Raw genomic sequence first — 19,288 nt, forward strand, 5'->3', positions numbered from 1 at the left:
ACCAACGGCTTTTTCTTTTCCTCTCACAAAAACTCATTAGCCGTCTCTTTCTTCCGCCGGAATCACAACCGTTTATTCTTTCTTGGCCCATCACGACCGTTCATCTTGCCGCAGTCCGAAGAAAGAATAAAGATGTTGTGGTAAGGAAGGTTCTAGAGAGAGAGAGGATGCCATCGCCGAAGACGCATCAAGTATTGGAGATCAACTTGATCTCCGCGCAGGGCTTGAAGCCGCCTTCGTCTCCTCGGCGAAGGCTCCAAACCTACGCCGTCACATGGATCCACCCCGATACGAAGCTCAGAACTCGCGTTGACAAGCTCGGCGGCCACAACCCTACCTGGAACGACAAGTTCCTCTTCCGCGTGTCGCCGGAGTTTCTCTCCAGCGACACCTCCAGCATCTGCATTGCCATCTACGCCGTCGGAACCTTCCGCGACCACCTCGTCGGCACCCTGCGATTCCTCATCAGCAACATTCTCTCCCGCGACGCCGACGAGTCGACGCCGTGCTTCAGCGCTTTCCAGATCCGGCGGCCGTCAGGGAGGTTCCACGGCGTGATGAACATTGGCGCCATGGTGATGGAGGGGTCCGGCTTCCCCGCGCTTGATAAGATCTCGGCGATAGGGTACCGCGACCTGATGGGAGAGAATATACAGCAGCGGCGGAGAAAGACGGCGGAAGAGGAAGCTCTGTCGAGCGAATCTTGCGATAATTCTTGCACTGAGGAGGGGGAAGGGGAGTCGTCGACGGCGTCGTCTTCTTCGTCGCCTAGAACGCTGAGGGATTGGAACGGAGTGAGGGAATTGGCGGGAACTAAAACGCTGACAATGTCAGCTTCGGGATTCTTGTGTTGTTTGGTTAGTCAAGGTAGTGTTCACCAACAATTCAGTCCAACCAATACCACTCCAGAAAGGTAACTCAACCAAAGAGCTCTCTCTGTTTTCTCTTCTTTCCCTTTTCTTCCTTCCCCTTCACATTTTTCGTGTCGAACTCCCTGCTCTGTTGTAGTTTCCTATACTCTCGGTCAATTCGAAATTTCAAGATTACGTAAACTTTCCAAGGAAGAAGGATATTATTCTTTATTCCTTTCTTAATTTCAATTTTTTATGTAAAAGATTAAAAATCACTATTGGAATAAAATTGGAAAGCGATTTCTCATCGTACCTGCTAAGCACAATTTCCAAATATGTGGCTCGTTATATCATCATAACCAAGAAACGAGTACTGGGTTTGGGCCTTGCTCATGGTCCATCATTTTGGGTCAATTTTAAAGCATGTTTTGTCTTCTCTTCTTTTGGTAACCAATGTTTCAACAAGTACAAAATTAAAGGCCCACCAACGTCTTAACCACTGTGTTAAAGAAAACCATTTTCATATTTCAAATAAAAATATATGTTTTAATACAAATGCATGGTTAGAATTAAGTTAAGCACATTCTAATTATGTATCTAATGAATTTCATTAAAATAAACAGTGCCTACTTTTGGAAGAAACGAATCATTGACGTATGCCAATAAACTTTGGAAAAATGCAGTGTAGGTTTTCCTTATTAATGCGTTCAAAACACCTTTCAAATTGAAAAGGATATTTTCATAACCACTTTTTTCTTAAATAACTATTTGACGACTTTTTTTAATAATAAATATAAAATTTAAAATAAAATAATAATAGATATAATTGTATAATGGTAGTATAAAATTACAAAGATATCGACCTATCATAACTCGTTTAAATTTGAACATTCCAATTAAGTTCATGAAAATGTAATCTTTTTAAAATTTATTCTTCTAACTCAATTAAAAAAATTGATAACTTGCATCTATTAAGGAATATGTATTTAGTGCATACTACTAACTCTTTTCAAATATTTGTTGATTTTTAAAATAGTTAATATGTATTATTAGTGTATACTATATTTAAATTGTTCGTTGATATAGTTCCAAGGTTTTTTTATTCATAATCTACAAAAAAAATGGTACTTTTAAAGTTTGAAGATCCTAAACATTCTTGGTACAAAGATCATTTTTTGCTTTCACCATGATAAAAGAATTGCTATTCTCAATAGCCTTAAGTCAAAATGTTTTGCTTAAGATGTTGGTCATTGCATTGTAATATAAATTATATATTCATCCTAAAAAGTGGAACTTTTGAAATTTAACAACCATAATTCGATTAGTGTTATCAAAATGACTTCTAATGAGACTAATCAAAGAATTTTTTATAAAAAAATTATATTTGATATTTTCAATTCTCTTTATGCAAGATAATTTTCATATTGATATTTTTGAGAATGATGAGTTATAGTTATCATTTAATGGTCAACTTAAAATGATTGTCTAAAGATAAATTGTGTTAGATCGTTTAATACTAAAGACAATATATATAAGGTCAGATGACCACAAATCGTTTTCTAATCAATCAAAAAATGAAATCAATCAAACAATCTTCATAATTCATGCAAATGGTAAGATTAACAATAACAATAATAAAGTAAACAAAAGGAGTTTTAAATTGTTGTGCACAAAAGTAAGTTGACAATGAAAAACAGTATAGAAAAGAGGTTAATTCTAAAGTTTTTATAACAATGAATTGTTTATTAGTTGATAATTATATTATTCATTCAATCGTCTAAACAAATTGAATTAATCAAACCTTAATGTGAAATTACAAAAGAATTAATCCAAAAGACTTTAGTCTTTCATGCAGAAACAAAAAGAAAAGATTACAAAGAAAAAAACTAAAATGAATTTAATGCTCTCTTCTTTGAACAGTAGTTTTTAATTTTTCACCTCTTAAATCATGCATCCACTTTAATTGCACAAAATCTAAGAACTCAAATGTAAAATTACAAGAGAATTAATCCAAAGAAATTTAGTCTTTCATGCGAAAAAAAAGAGGATTACAAAGAAGTGAAAAACTGGTATCTTTTCATAGGTTTTTATCTCAAAAAATCTTGAGAAAATATTATGATATAAAGTTTGTTAACAGTTTATCATTCTTAACTTTATAGAATCCTCAAATTTTATTTCTTATTTAATCGCAAACTATATTTACTCATAATTCTCTCTAATATCTATTTTTTTTAACTTTACACGCTTATCTCCATCTACTTTGTAACCACTATACAATTTACTCTACTTAAGAGTAAATTTATTTATAATTACTATCTATTAGTCTATTATTAAAGCTAGTAGTATAAATAAAATTATGCTTACCAGTAGTACTATTAATTAACGGCCTTAAATATATATGAAATGAATATTGTGCTCAACTTATTTTATATACCATTAATTATGTGTAAGACTAGATGATCGATTGGTAAGTTTATTTTTTTTAAATTGTTAAAAAATGTTATTTTTAATAGCCCTAAAATGGTATGTTTTGTGTCACTAAAACGTACCAAACAACTGCCAAACTCTTTTCATATTCTTGACCTAATTTAAGAACGTTCTGTCTTATCTCTGCAGCCAACGTAAACAAGAATGACTGAAATTAGCAACGCAGCCACAAAATTTCAATCTTAACGTTTTGGGTGACGATGATCGCAAGCAACTTATATACATCATACACCACAACTTACATAAAGTACCTCAAAATAATTTTTCTTTTAATAGTTTTATTATTATTTTTTATACATGTTTTTTAATAGTTTTAGTTGCAGTGAAATAACAGGAAGGAACATTGTTTTAAAAATAATGCAATTTTGGTGTCTTTTCTTCTCTTGCCGACGGTTTGTATTAATATTGGCCTCCGTAACTCCGCTTGTATAAAAACCATAAATTATTTTATTCCATTTTTAAAAAGTAAAACCATAACTAACATGGATAATTTGGTTTAATCTCTCAAACACATTTTCAATGTATATTTGAATTATTTTATTACGTATTTACGATGTTGTCATTAAATATTTTAAAACTTTATTATAAAAGATAAAATTTATTTCATTAATATAAATTTAAAAATTTGTAATTTCAATTTTTTCAATTCGTCGGCTTTCCCCTCTCGTGAAATTTGATGTTATTATTTCTAATTATTATTAAATTCACAAATTTAGTTTTGATTCTTGTACTGGTATGGACGAAGCCGGGATCCACCTGGCTGTCCGAGGCCGAGTCTACCTGACCGACACTTGGGGAACCTGGTCGAGGCTTAAGAACTTCGATTGAGAGGACGAGGCCGACGATACACTTGGCCGAGTCCTTAGAAGGCTGGGCCGAGTCCTTAGAAGGCTTGGCCGAGACGGTCGAGACCACAAGGATTTGGCCGGTGGCCGACCCACACCATGGGAGCTTGACCGATGGCCGAAGCCTATTACAATTATCGCTCAAACTGAGATTAGTGAAGCTAATCCATCATCAAGAATTAGGTAATACAACCCTAAGCAGTATCCACCTCGATAAACGGGTCCAACAAGGTAGGTCCATTATAATAATATAAATAGTGCGCATCCCAAAGAGTAAGGTATGTCATTTATTACTGTTCACCTACCTGAGAGCTGACCACCCGCTTTACTGACTTGAGCGTCGAAGTGTCTTCGCAGGTACCCCACCATCCGGTGTTCAGCCGAGGCCGAGTACCAAAGGAGAGGCAAGAAGACGAGAAGAATCCCAGTACACCACCCAGTCACCTGACCGACCGAAGGAAGGAAAAGAAGACTTCAATAGTTCTTTATGTCTCATCTCCCTAGTAGGAACAATTCTTATTTTAAAAAATAATTTATTCAAAACCTGAAATTATTGTATTTGATTCCTAATTTTCTTAACATATATAACTAATATTTGTTTTACTTTTTTTTTAAATATAACATGTTAGACATTATACTATAAAAATCCTAGTACATTACGTAAAATCATCACTTGATATTCTATCAAACATATAAACCGTTAATGAGTGTCACAAATACAAAATCATAACAGTTAAAATTGAAGTTTACTAATTGTTATAAAAGAATATATATTTTAAAAAATCCAACCCAAACAAACCTAACATTAGTAAGAAACAAAAAAGATGTCTCGTTGTAATACCCTAGAATATTCTAAAAATAAGTCCATTAACAAACATTATAATAAACAGTGTTGAATTGTCTCTTTTCTCCATTTTTTCAACTCCACCAACTCCTCTCATCTCAGGATGGTGCTATCTACGTGTTTGAATTACATTTATTCAGTCTCAGTTTCTCCAATATCCTCTTCAAATATTATTTTTAATAGTTTTCAAGAAATAAGAAAATGTTTGTAAAATTACAAATTATCAATCATTTGTTTTTTCCATTAATTGATGCCAACTAACTGAGTTGAGAAGATTCATATTTAAGTGCACGAGATGATGATCAATTAGGTACACGAATGCTAATCAAGTTAAATGAAAAAATTCTTTCACTTTAGTATCTAATAACTTGTAGATGAGAAATAATCTTAATGAAACCATAACATAGTGTCTTTAAAACAAATTTATTCGTGATTATTTTTGTCAGTCAAAGGTCAATCGCACCTTTTTCGCACTGTTTAATCTAATATACATTTTTATTTAAAATAAATGCTTAGAAAATAATATATTAAAGTATTTGTTAACATTGAGTTTGATTGTATTTTCCAATTTCACATGTACAAGGAGAGAACAAAATGAGAAGAACAAGATTGATCATCATGGAAAGAGAAAATGACTAAATATTATAGAAAGAGAAATATGATATGGACATGTCAAATAATGTTTCTCTCCAACCTTTTGTTATCAATTTTTCAACTCTTTGTTGTTGAGAATGCTCCTCTCAACTTTGGAATACAAATTAAACATGTTTAAATTGGAACATAGTTGAACATAGAAGACATAAAGGGAACAATCCACTATTAACTTTTTCTCTAACCATATGATAATTAATTTTAATGTGTTTTATCCATTCATGCATAACTTGGTTGGAGGCAATATGGATTGATGACAAATTGTCACAATAAAGTAATGTTAGATCTTTGTAATCAAATTTTATATCATCAAGAAGATATATAAGTAATTGTACTCAACTTTTGACAAACTTCTTGAAACAATAGATTAAATTTTGGAATGTCAAGATATGAGAGAATTGTCAATCACATATCTTCTTGTATAATCACACCCTACTGAATCTGAGTCATTATAATTTTTGTGTTGAGCCTCACTATTGGTTGCAAGAAATATGCCTTTCCCGGAATTCTATTTCAAATAACACAAAATATGCTTAGTTGCTTGATGATTATCGTTTGTTGGTGCAAAGACAAACTGACTAAGATGGTGTACAACTTGAGTTTATATGGTCTCGTGTTAGTTAAGTATATAAGTCTCTCGATGAATCTTAGATGAAGAGAGATATCAAGTAGAGTATCTCTAGTAATGGATGCAAAACTTTATAGTATTATTCATAGGAGTAACAACGGAAGTAGAATATATCATCCCAATGTCTTGTAGCAAGTCCAAACAAAGTATATTTGGTTGGCACATATGTATTCTATTGTTATCTCTAAATACCTCTAGACAAAGAAATATGTTAGATCTCCAAAATTTTAATTTTGAAAGTCTTATTAAAAAAATTTGTTATAAGAGTAATTCTAGTTATATAGATAGGTTGTCGATTTTTGTTGGGATGTATAGATAGATAGCTTTTGTACATAAAGTGTTTGTTGAAATTCTTATATTTAGATATTAATTTAGACCCAAAAGTCTTATAATTATAACTTGATTACTCACTCAATCTCTTATTTACTTACTAAATACTTCTAAAATATATATTCAATTCCTACTAATTTAAACATCAATGTTTCATCAACAAATTCGACAATCATTGGATAAAAACAGGAGAGAAAAAATAAAAACATAAAATGAATACAATATTTTTGTATTTCATTAATATTTCAAGTTTTTTTGGTCTTTTCATCATAAATACAATATATAAAGAAAAATTTAAATTTATCTTTTAAATCATCATCACTTTATTATGGTTTTATTTTCAATAAAAAGGTATATAACTTTTTTGTTTAGGATTTCTAAATGGCTTAATTTTTTTGTTATATTGAAGACGGAGGAATATGTGTGTTAATTGGAAAAGAAGTGGTAGGTTAAAATGTTATGGAGGAAATTGGATGAGTTAACAGAAGATACATTGTTTTCAATATTTGGCCATAGTCTGAGTATTTGGTAGGTTTTGATTCAGAAATGTATAGATAAGTGGAGAAATGAATGGTTGAAGGGTTTGAATAAAGCATTGAAAGTACTTGGCTGGAAAGAGGGTTCAACTATAGTGGTGCTGCCACTTACCATCTCTTTTTTCACCAATTCTTCACAATTTTCTACACACACCCAACAAACCCTCATTATATATATTATTATATCACACTCAACTTTTTTATTTCTCTCTCTACCATTCCTTTTCTTCACCTGTTTTATCAAAACAAAAAAAATTGGTGGTGACGAAAACTCTGATAAGATCGCGATATTATAAATAATTGTACTTAAGAGTCATGTTTGTAGTGTAGTTGTAATTTAGATGCCTTTTTCACTATATCAATATATATAAAATCTTTAGAAAAATCCGCAGGAATCTCCTCATGTCAAAATATTATAAATTTTTTTATTTCTAATTAGCATGAATCTTCAAGTTGTGTGATTTAAGATGGTAATATAAAATTGTTTGGGAAAGAAAGTTAAGATGAGATAGGATTAAGGTGAAGAGGCCCAAAAGCCCATGAGGTAACAAACTGATAGTCCAAGCCCACAGACTTCTTTATGGTCTTAAAACTAAAAAGGGTAAGAAAAAAGAAGTTGAAATATGGAAATGGAATAAAGAAAAAAGAAAAAAGAAAAGGGTGAAGAGAAATCTGTGGAGGTTGGCAAAGCATATCCCTGAGTTTGAGAGAAAAGAGTGAAGAGTGTCACTGAATATGGCAACTTGAATATGACTCCATGCTTCCAACAAAATAAAAAACAAAACTACTCTTCAACCCTTTCATTTCTAGGTTTATCCATTTTATTCATATTCATCCAATATTTTAGTCAACCTATTAAATTACCTACATTCGGACCCAGTAACATATAATAACATACTACTTTTATTTAAAAAATAATCATAATATATATGCATAATAAATTAAATCCATTTATTATTATTTTTTTCATTAACCTTTTTAATGAGTTTTCTTCATTCCAAATGTACTTTTCTTCGTTCCAAATATATATACGAAACTGGAATATATATGTGTCAGTTGTTTTTATTATTCGTAGGACGATGAATAAATTGTGGTTCTCAGTCCATCATCAAATATCTTTGAAATGTTTTTCATCCTTATCTTGGAGGGGGAAAATTCCAAACTCAGATTTTATAAATGGTCAGCTTTTGCAATGGTTCAACTAGAGAAAATTCAGATTTTTTTTTTAATATATTCTTACCAGATTTGATGATAATGTTAAAAGTTTAAAGAGAGAGCATGAAAAAAAAGAGATATTAATGTCAAAAACTAGAAACCTAAATAGTAGATGGTAGGACGGAACAGGACTTCATCATTATGTAAACTATCGATTAATGACGTAGTATAAATTTTATTTTATAAACCGGTTTTATAATACGTAGACTTTTTAATATATTATTGGAATTATTTAAAGTTTATTTTTAATAAATTAATATTTAATAAATTTATCAGAACACCGTCATCAAATTTATATAAAAAAAATATATTGAAAAAAAAAAGTAAAATGACGACGATTCCTATCAAAGCTATTGGGGTAAATAGCAAAGCACATTATGCACATGGAGAACTTTATAAAATTAATTGAGTACGGCCCAAATCTAAATAAATAATAATAATGGGATATTAATTATAAAACCCCTCCCTCAACTGAACCCTTCAACCATTGTGCAATGGAAGCACTGAACAGAGGAGACACGCGCCATCACGCGCCTCTCTCTGTGGCAGAAAAGCAAGCAGCATTGGTATTCCTATAGTGCATAGAGTATATAGAGAAACCTCTTGCTCACTTCATTACCTGCCTGTCGTTTTTGTCGTATCAAAAAAGAAACGAAAAAGAACGCAAACATATAATATAAATAAATATAACACACTCTTTCTCTTTCTCTTTCTCTTTCTCTCTCGAGTGCTGTGTTGGGTGTCTTGGGTTCAATGTGTTGGTGTTGCTTCGCCTTGTTTATCAACTAAATCTACAGCAACCCGTTTCTCTGTTCTCCCATTTGAAGGAAAACTCACCCACTTCTCTAACTCAATCCCTTCAATTGCGCCTACACTTTTCTTTCTTTTTCTCCGTTTTTCTCTCTTTCCTACAAACCCGTTGCTGGAGTGTGCTGTGGTGTGCCTCATTCAACCTCTCACACTGTTCGACTGTTTCAAACCAGGTAACGGGTTTCAGCTACAAATTCTCAAAATGTTCTCTTTTTTCGCTCTTATTTAAAGAAAAATGAAAAGAAAAGAAAAAACTGATTTTTGTTATCTTCTCTTGATGCATCTCTGTCTTTGTTGATCTGTCTGTGTTTCAATAATTTGATATCAGCTCGGGTTATCTTCTATGGTCAGTTTTGTCAGGATCGAGGAGGGTTCTTGGGTTATCTTTTATGGGTATTTTCACCATTTGATTTCCCTCCAAACCCTGATTCTTTATTAGTTTTTGTCTTTCCTACGCTGTCTTAGGGCTTGATGGTTATGGAGAGTTGTTTAGCATTCAATGTTGTTTTTGTGGACAAAAGATTTTGTTTTTGGATCAACGGGCTGTCTTTGGAAGAGTTGGTGTTAAAAATGTTGGCTTTACCGTCGTTTTTTTCTCTTTCTGATAAATGCTTGTTCAGTTTCTGACGTAATTCGATTTGAGGATTCATTGCATTGGTTGAAATTTTGTTATTCTTGTGTTTGATAGAATTATCCTTTGTTGATGCAAGTTGTTCGTATGATTCCTTAGTAATCTGAGATAACCTGGAAGTATGGAGATTTTGAGTGTGCTTACAGTGTAATTTATTATTTCTGGGAGTTGAAAATTGTAGCATATATGAAGTTAGATTTTCTGAAACTTGTTATATGTTTCTAATTTCTCCCATTTCGTCCAGTATTTTTGTTTTGCTTAACCTGACAATGTTTGCTTTTGTAGATTGCAACTGACAACTATTTTTGTTCAATTTATTCACAATATTTGTTTCAAATATGAAATAATTTAAAGTAGTTTTCTTAGTATGGGAATTGATATCATGATTTGTATTTTGTCAGCATTTTCTGTTGTAATATACCAAATATTTGCAAGTTCTTGCGTAGTAGCATGTAAAAAAATACCAGATTTTTCTACTGTAGTGACTGATGTACATCTTTACCATGTGAATTTCTAAATTACAGAAAAGGATGATAGTTGATGGCCATTCAACTGCTCCTCTCCTTTGGCAGTACTTGATTTATTAAAAGGAAATGAATCCTCTTGCTGCCATCTTCTTCTGCCCTTCCTTGTTGTGTTTCCAGGATCCTTTGATTACTTGTTCTGGGAAGGCAAAAAATTATTGATTTTCTATTTTTCATTTGATCTTCTTTACATTGTGAATAATGTAAAATTCCACCACGTCATGATTTTCATCCCTGTCAGCAATTCAATCTTAGTTAAATTCCTTTTCAATTTCAATCCCAAAAGTGCTAACCCTCTCTTCCTAGTTCTTTTTGGTTAAATCCCTAGCAACACAGCCACGTGCTAACCTTTACTCTGTTACCTTGTTCACAATTTTGAAGTGCAGAGGGAGTTGAAGACGAGAATCAAATGATGGATCCTTGTGATTACAATGTGGCATGACTTAGATAAGACATCTAGATTCTAGAATTAGAGAATTGTTTTTGGTATTTAAGTTTATGCCTTGTAATGCGCTGTTTACTTGTGTTTGGAATTGTTGAGTTTTTTACTATTTTATGGGTTATAACTAATGAATATGATGCCTGACATTTACGTTATATGGATTATGAATATGCATTATGAATTTTGTAAAATCCTACAAAGCAATTTGGGAATTTACCTGCCTTCTCTACCTTGCTTTTTGTATGTTATCGTACTGTGGTATTATTGGTTGGATGATCTGAAAGGCCTTCAATTTGTCCATAAACCATAAGTGCTTCACCTTGTCCAATTTGAAAATAGGATGCATATTTCCATGATCTAGTATATCCTTAGATGAAAAAACCATGTGTTCTTTTTTATTTGATTTTAGGAAGCTTTAATAATCAGCTCTTTTTCCTTCTGTGCTTTACTATACTCACTAGGTATTTCTTCCCAACTCCTATGGCTGGAGAAACATCTTGGATAAGCCACTATGATGACAGACAGAGGGAGAGTGGAGTGTTTGATTCATTTTTAGAACTTGGTGAGGAAGGAGACAAAGATGCAACTGCTGTTTCTTTGGATGTCATTTTGCCTGATGACTTGTTGGAACGAATCCTAGCCTATCTACCCATTGCAAGCATTTTTAGAGCCGGTTGTGTGTCTAAGAGATGGCATGAAAGTGTTAATTCAGAGAGGTTTTTATGGAACCTTTCACATGTTCTACCGCAGAAACCATGGTATTTTATGTTTACAAGCTCTGATGAACCAATTGGTTATGCTTTTGATCCTGTTTTTCGTAAATGGTATAGCATAGAACTTCCATGCATTGGAACATCAAATTGGTTCATTGCTTCATCAATTGGCATGGTCTGCTTCATGGACAACGACAGCAGAAGTGAATTATGCATCTGCAATCCAATTACCAAAACCTACAGGAAGCTGGAGGAGCCTCCTGGTTTGAAATTTTCTGATTACAGTGCATTAGCAATCTCAGTGAACAGAGAATCTCACATTTATTCTGTGGCAATTGTAAAATCTAAACAAGTTCCGGAGAACTTTTTCCAGTGGGACATCTCAATTCATGTATACAATTCAGTAAACACAACCTGGGTGACCACTTTAACTGAAGTTTTGATGGGGTGGAGAGGTGGTGATGAGAGTGTTATATGCAATGGGATGCTATACTTTTTAGTTTATTCAACTGGGGGTGGCCAACCAGAAAATCGTCATGCCCTAATTGCATACAACATGTCTAACCGTTCTTCTCAATGTAGCTTGACAAGGAGCTTTATTCCAGTACCTTGTTCTCTAACTTGTGGCCGTCTGATGAATCTGAAGGAGAAACTTGTAATGGTGGGAGGAATTGGCAAACCAGATCGACCTGACATAATAAAAGGAATTGGTATCTGGCTTCTAAATGATAAGAGGTGGGAAGAAATTGCTCGAATGCCCCACAAATTCTTCCAAGGCTTTGGAGAGTTTGATGATGTTTTTGCTAGCAGTGGTGCAGATGATCTGATATATATTCAGAGTTATGGAGCTCCGGCGCTTCTCATATTTGACACGAGCCATAAACAATGGAAATGGTCTCAGAAGTGCCCTGTGACAAAACGGTTCCCGCTGCAGCTTTTTACTGGCTTTTGCTTTGAGCCTAGACTTGAAATAGCTCCGTAGTTCTCCTTACAATCAGCAGCTGCTATTGAGAATTGTGTCCAAGGTTTCTGCTCATTTTCTTCCATTGTTCTTGAAGTACAAATTTGTTATAATTTCAGTGTTTTCACAGTTCATACAAAATGTTCTTGCTGATAAAACTGCCTATTCATGGATACAGGAATATTATTAATAGCATTTGAAAATACCACAGCCATATATTTTTTTTACCTTTTTTTATTCTCTATTCATGCACTTGCTCTAATAACAATTACAAATTTTGATTGAAATGTATAATGCATGTACGAATCCGGACCAACATAACATTTCCCCATAGAGTTGTTTTATGTTTATCGTTGCTTTTCCAGAAAATTTTATTCTGTGGTGGAATTACATTCATTTCATTTGCTTTGTATGATCCATCATTCTAAGAGCTCAGATGGCTTCAATTTCTGAACGACTACACTATTTCCTTCCGCATACCACTGGTGTCTTTTATAGCTATGTAATACTATTTAGACTGTCTTCATTGCTGTACTTTTACTGAGTCAAAATTTTCAAGACATGCTATTATGCTTTATGGGAAATCACTCCATGGTTAGGCTAGATTACTGAGTCCGTTTGTCTTATTCTTGTGTAGACCCTGAAGAAAAGGAAGGGTTGTATGTTGACTAAACTTTGAGGCTCATGAATGATTTTAAATGGACTTTTATGGAAATTTTTATAGCTATCCATAAGTAAGTTTTGACTTATTGGTGAGCCAATGGACATGCTAGGCCAAGATTACCTTCTATTGAGTGTGTCGTCCGTACATGACTATTTACATGTTTGGCAAATTAAAAAAAGGTTGAAAAATAAAAGTGCTTTTAGAGTTTATGGCAAATAAGTGAGGTCCACGAGTGGTTTGAGGAAGTTGGGTTTTCTCTGGTAAAGATGTGACATATAAAGGTTAAATAAACATCTTTTTTAGATATGACTTCCATTCATTCATTCAGTAGCCAACAAGGCATGCCAAGAATATTCAAACAATTGAAGAAAGAATTGCCGACTAAGAATAAAAGTAAGTTATAATAATATACATAGCAGAACAAATGCGTCACATCCTATTCCAATTTATGAAAACATAACTTATTGTATTTTTCTCCTTTTTCAAAATCATTTTATATTCCCCACCTTCTAAAGTTGAGCGGAGCATGAATAGGCTTGCACCCATTCCAGGTTAAGCTTTAATTTAATAACCACACCCACCCCATTCATCTTTCTAACAAATTATCTTCAACCCTTCATTTTATAACATTATATAAATTATTTTTATTTTTTGTAACTCTATAATTCTTTATTCTCTCTTGTTTCTCCTCTATACATCATTCATCAATTTGTAAAGAACAATAGACTAAATGCACAATAAAAAAATTTAAAAATAAAATAAAATTATCACCTAATCAATTATTTGAAAAATCATGTTAACCTATCCATAATCAATTATTACACGGGTATAATTGATTAGAATGTCCACTAAACACTCTGTAGAAAAAAAATTAAAAAATATTTTTTTTGTAAATCGCTTAATATTATATAAGGTTGGTCAAGAGCCATTCTTAATTTATTATATATAAATATAAACATATTTTAAATGGATATTTTAAAAGTATGCATAAAATGTATTATATTAATTTACTACATTGAAATATATTATATTAATTTTGAATTTTATAATTCAAAATATATTTTTTAAAACAAAATATAATTTGGATTGCAGAATTGAAAATGTATTTTTTTTATCGTGTAATTTTTAGATTCTATGACCCAAAATATATTTCTTAAAAAAGAATTTAGGTTGTAGAGTTCAGAAAATATTTTCGGATTAAAAAATAACTTCTGGATTCTATAATTTAAAATAAATAAAAAATTCAGATTGTTGAATTCAGAAAGTATTTTTAGAGAGATTTTTTTAATTCTATAATTTAAAATGTATTTTTAAGAGTTAAACGGGCTGACTTATGAGGTGCCATAAGAAACTATAGAAGTGCAGGAAAAAAACGTCTAAAGCCTGGTAAGAGCCCACGAATTTTTCGGGCCGAATGAAGTCCATGGAGAATCTTATTAGCTCCAAGGAGGAACAAAAATACGTGAGAGAGACAAAACATAAACCCTCCCATTCAGTTCCGAAGTTTAAGGATTTAAGGAACGGTTATCCCAAACTGCCGACTGCTCTAGGTAATGCGTTTCTTCGCCTAGCATCTCAATTTCTCATCCTTTTCTACACTTTACACTATAAAAATCTTATATTATCCCTCTTATTTTCTTTTGGAATTTGTAATTACACAACCTAGTCATAATCAAAAGCCAGTGATTGATTTGTTTTCCTTATCTAATTTTGATCCCAGAGTGAAGATGAAGAGAATGATAGCTTTGGGGTTTGAGGGTTCAGCAAATAAGATTGGTGTTGGTGTGGTGACCTTAGATGGCACTATCCTGTCAAACCCACGCCACACATACATCACTCCTCCTGGTCAAGGCTTTCTTCCCAGAGAGACAGCACAACACCATCTCCAACATGTTCTTCCCCTTGTCAAATCCGCTTTGGAAACTGCAAAGCTCCTTCCTCAGGACATTGACTGTCTCTGCTACACCAAGGGTCCTGGCATGGGAGCTCCTCTTCAAGTCTCTGCTATTGTTGTTCGTGTGCTCTCACTGCTTTGGAAGAAGCCAATTGTTGGTGTCAATCACTGTGTGGCGCACATTGAGATGGGAAGGATTGTAACCGGTGCTGATGACCCTGTTGTCTTGTATGTCAGTGGTGGCAACACTCAAGTCATTGCTTACAGTGAGGGGCGTTATAGAATCTTTGGAGAGACCATTGATATTGCTGTGGGAAATTGCTTGGATCGCTTTGCAAGGGTCTTGACCCTTTCCAATGATCCAAGCCCCGGATATAACATTGAGCAGGTTGTACTTTACTAAATCCTTCTTTGAATGACCCTATCCCTAAATACTCATAAGGGAAGAAAATGAATGTGAGTACTTTTAGAAGGAAAAAAAATGAGAGTGAATTGAGTTTTTGTTACTGTTTAAAGTCAATTTATGCAGCTTGATCTTTTACGATAGCTAAATGAGAGAATTTTTAAGATTAAATAAGTTAATTTTAGCTCATCATATCATCTTAATTTATTATATTTTTATTAGGTATACATGGAGAAATTTATCTAATCTAGATTGAATATGTTTTTAGATAGTTTGTGCCATGTGAAGGATATGATGTATAGACTAATTTTGTTATTCTTTTTCATTGGAATTGTCTTACCTTCACTTTGAGAATATATCACTACTTGGCTTATGTAGTTTTCTTATCATTTAGCTTGCAAAAAAAGGAGAGAAGTTTATAGACCTGCCTTATGTTGTGAAAGGGATGGATGTATCTTTTAGTGGAATCTTGAGCTATATTGAAGCAACTGCTGTTGAAAAGCTAAAGAATAATGAGTGCACGCCTGCAGATTTGTGCTACTCTTTGCAGGTGCATTTAATTTGTGTGCCGACCCCTTTCTGTTATATAAATTAATGAATGATGAATGTGTAAGTTGATGTGTTTTAGTATGTTGCAGGAGACACTGTTTGCTATGCTTGTGGAGATCACCGAGCGGGCTATGGCTCATTGTGACACAAAAGATGTTCTTATAGTTGGTGGTGTAGGTTGCAATGAGCGGTTGCAAGAGATGATGAGAATCATGTGCTCTGAACGTGGTGGAAGATTGTTTGCTACTGATGATCGGTATTGCATTGACAATGGAGCAATGATAGCTTATACTGGTCTCCTTGAATTTGCTCATGGTGCATCGACTTCACTAGAGAATTCAACATTCACACAGCGGTTTCGGACAGATGAAGTGAAAGCAATATGGAGAGAAGCAGATTTGGAAAAATTGAATGGCCTTGCAGAGAAGAACATTTGATTTGTCAATCTTTGAGGTGCAGTCATTCTTGTACTGTTGTGCACTTAATTAGACCTTTAGTGTAGAATATTTAACATGCATTTGGGTGAGTATTTCAGTGTTTGTAAAATTTGTAGTAATTTTGCAACTGATTTTGCAAAATTATTTCTTATTAGAATTGGTTTTGAACTGAAGTGATTTATTTATAGTGGGATGTTTTTTTTCTAAAAGAAAGTTAGTAGTAAAATTGATTATCAACTTTTTTATTCAACATAAAAGTTAGCTAAAATTGTTTCAATTCAAAATCAATTATTTAACGTTGAGACTAAAACTATAAACATTTACTTAAATCAATGACCTATTATTTTAACATGATTTTGTACGACTCAAACATTATGCTTAGTTTTGTCAAAAATTTAGCTGGGAAATTTTGTATGCATAGTTGTGTTAAATTCATTTATCATTAAGATCCACAAACCTGGCTTCTTTTTTCCAGCTCTAGCATGTAAGTCAAAAAGGACAACTAAATCATTTGAAAAACGACAGGTATAATGCGGGAATCACAACTAGGGATCTGAAATTGAATTTTAGAGAAAAAAGATATGAAAAATGTTAGCCCTTTTGGTTGAAATTTGTTTGCTAGAGTTCTTGGTATGGGGAATTCAGTACCCGCTCTAGGGGACATCCCATACCCGTTCTTGTCCGTTCCCCTTCCATCCTCCTTGGTGGGACCTTTCCTGGTCCTACTAGGGTAAAATTGTGACACTAGTTAATCCTTTACAAAGTTTTTTTTATAGAATACCTATTTTGTTACTATTTGGTTTCTACTAAATCTGTGAAAAGGTAGCAATATAATTGAATATTGCGTGTTTCATTGTTTAAGGAATTTATTTTTCGTGCTGATCCCACAGGTCTGATTCTCAGTGCTCGCGTTGGTAACTTAGTACAAAAAGAACTGTGGCTGCTTGATATTCACAAATTAACCTCCTTAAAGCTCGAGGATCTTGATATTCGCACAGTAAATTTATGTATGAAGAAACACGTCAAATTGTTTGATATTTTTGTTGTATTATTCAGTAGTCTAGGATGTACCACGGTCTAGCAGTGACACTGGCATTGTACCAAAGTCAATGAAAAGCATTTACAGTAGCTCTTTTCTCCGTCGTAGAGGACGACATACACAGACTATAGAACTTGTCCATGTCATATGTCTATGTTCACCAAGGTACTCAATCTTCAGTCTTTGTTATGTATATTGCCTGCAGGTCAACAAGCACTTTAAAATTATGAAACATGACCTGATTCTCGATACCATTTTCCATGTCAAGTAAATGAGGTTGATCTTTTGAAAACTTATTCTATTACCTAGAGTTACCTGGGCATGATCGATAAAAAAAAGTAGGATCAAATTTCCACAACTTTTTTATGATAAGCCATTAAGAAAGTACTAGTCCAAAGTTATAGTCATTCCCAAAGTAGCATTTGAATAGTATATTTGGCCCACATTCAAAGGCTTGGCTGATCTGAATAAATGTAATTTTCCTGTTGATTTACATAAAGTGGTGATTTTGAGATTGAAAGTGAAAATAAAAATATTTTCTCAAAGTACAATTTTGTTTGTGTGAAATTCATCATGCTTGTCGAAGGATTTGGAAAACAAGCACAACCCCGCATAATCTAAAGGTGTTTTAAGTCGCCTCTTATTTGAGTCCCAAGCATAAAGAGCATATATCCTGCAGTTATACTAACCCTGATAAGCAAGGAACATTTGCATCTTTCCAGTTGATTTTAACTATTACTGTGTAAAGCCAGAAGGTGCATGTTTCACGGTTCACGTCCTCTATTTACCATGAGAAGGACTATTACATGTGTTAGCTTGATTTTGCTACCAAGTTAAGCATCATTTCTCAAGATATCCAAAAATATATCCAAATATGTATTATTGTTTAGGTTAGTTTTCCTTTTTTGGAACACAATCACTTTAATGAAAAGAGATCCAAAAATATCAGTCCAATTACAAAAAGAAAATGCAACTACATAGTTAAAGACACCGACTTATTATAAAAAGATGTGCTCGAGTGAAATTTAACTAATTTACAACTTATTACGAAAAAGTATGCTCGAAGTGAAACTTACCTATAAGTAGTGATGTACCAAGTTCAATTAGATGCATTTAGCAGAGATATTTGCTGTCCAATAAACCAACTGACTTGGTGAACAAGTACATATTTGTCATTTTTATTGATTGAAAGACCAAAAAAGAAAAGTGAAGGTCTAGCCCCAAGGGCAATGGCACACTCTGCATGGGTTAAAATTGTAATGAAATCTGTCATAACTCCCTTTAATGATGCAATGGTTAACCCCCAATTTTGAAGTATGTGAAAGGAAGTCTTAGTTCCATTTTCCCAAAAAGTATTCAACTATGTTGAACTTGCTTTTTTGCTTTTAAATTAACTTCCAGAATGTAATAGGTACAAATAAGTGAAAAATAATAGTGGAGGAATAAATTCCAAGACATGGCGTGAGATGGGAGGAAAGATGGACCACAAGCTCACTTGATGTTCATAATGGACAATAAGTCCTACACTCATCTGTGGACCCTTTGTTTGTACTGTAGATGGAGCCCAAAATCGATGGATTGATTAAGACAACATGTGTCTAAAGATTCATCGTCACTTCTCACTGCATTTTGCGACATCCCATAAACCGCATGCTTAAAGGTTTTAATACCCTTCATCACATATTTACTCATAATTACATGCAAAATACATACTCTTCAACAGATACTACATTTTTAGGCTTATAGCTTAGGTTAGCTTGGCATGAAAGAAAGCAAAACCACAATTTCAAATTTTCACCTTTCTTTTCAGGTCCAAGTTTTTCCTTCCTCGTAA

At 33.2% G+C, this 19,288-nt stretch overlaps 3 protein-coding genes across 5 annotated transcripts; all 3 read left to right on the forward strand.

Annotated features, from left to right (window-relative positions):
• Positions 1-1,094, forward strand: LOC137831863 (Calcium-dependent lipid-binding (CaLB domain) family protein). The gene has a single exon (XM_068639723.2). The coding sequence runs from the start codon at positions 168-170 to the stop codon at positions 915-917; it is 750 nt and encodes a 249-aa protein (XP_068495824.1). The 5' UTR covers positions 1-167; the 3' UTR covers positions 918-1,094.
• A 7,741-nt stretch (positions 1,095-8,835) lies between these two features.
• HWS (Galactose oxidase/kelch repeat superfamily protein) lies at positions 8,836-12,695 on the forward strand. Of its 3 annotated transcripts, none has more exons than XM_068639755.2 (2): positions 8,836-8,953; positions 11,256-12,695. In XM_068639755.2, the coding sequence occupies exon 2, from the start codon at positions 11,275-11,277 to the stop codon at positions 12,487-12,489; it is 1,215 nt and encodes a 404-aa protein (XP_068495856.2). In that variant the 5' UTR covers positions 8,836-8,953; positions 11,256-11,274; the 3' UTR covers positions 12,490-12,695. The 3 variants fall into 3 exon arrangements, with proteins under 3 accessions (XP_068495856.2, XP_068495854.2, XP_068495855.2); XM_068639753.2 differs by having other exon boundaries at positions 8,866-9,370; XM_068639754.2 differs by lacking the exon at positions 8,836-8,953 and adding an exon at positions 8,971-9,370 and having other exon boundaries at positions 10,353-12,695.
• A 1,844-nt stretch (positions 12,696-14,539) lies between these two features.
• On the forward strand, positions 14,540-17,746 carry LOC137831864 (Actin-like ATPase superfamily protein). The gene is made up of 5 exons (XM_068639724.2): positions 14,540-14,682; positions 14,853-15,414; positions 15,824-15,979; positions 16,068-16,431; positions 17,306-17,746. The coding sequence occupies exons 2-4, from the start codon at positions 14,860-14,862 to the stop codon at positions 16,413-16,415; spliced, it is 1,059 nt and encodes a 352-aa protein (XP_068495825.1). The 5' UTR covers positions 14,540-14,682; positions 14,853-14,859; the 3' UTR covers positions 16,416-16,431; positions 17,306-17,746.
• Positions 17,747-19,288: the final 1,542 nt, after the last annotated feature.

The sequence above is a fragment of the Phaseolus vulgaris genome, chromosome 6 (genome assembly GCF_051622355.1).
Source record: "Phaseolus vulgaris cultivar YP4 chromosome 6, ASM5162235v1, whole genome shotgun sequence".
NCBI lineage: Eukaryota > Viridiplantae > Streptophyta > Magnoliopsida > Fabales > Fabaceae > Phaseolus > Phaseolus vulgaris.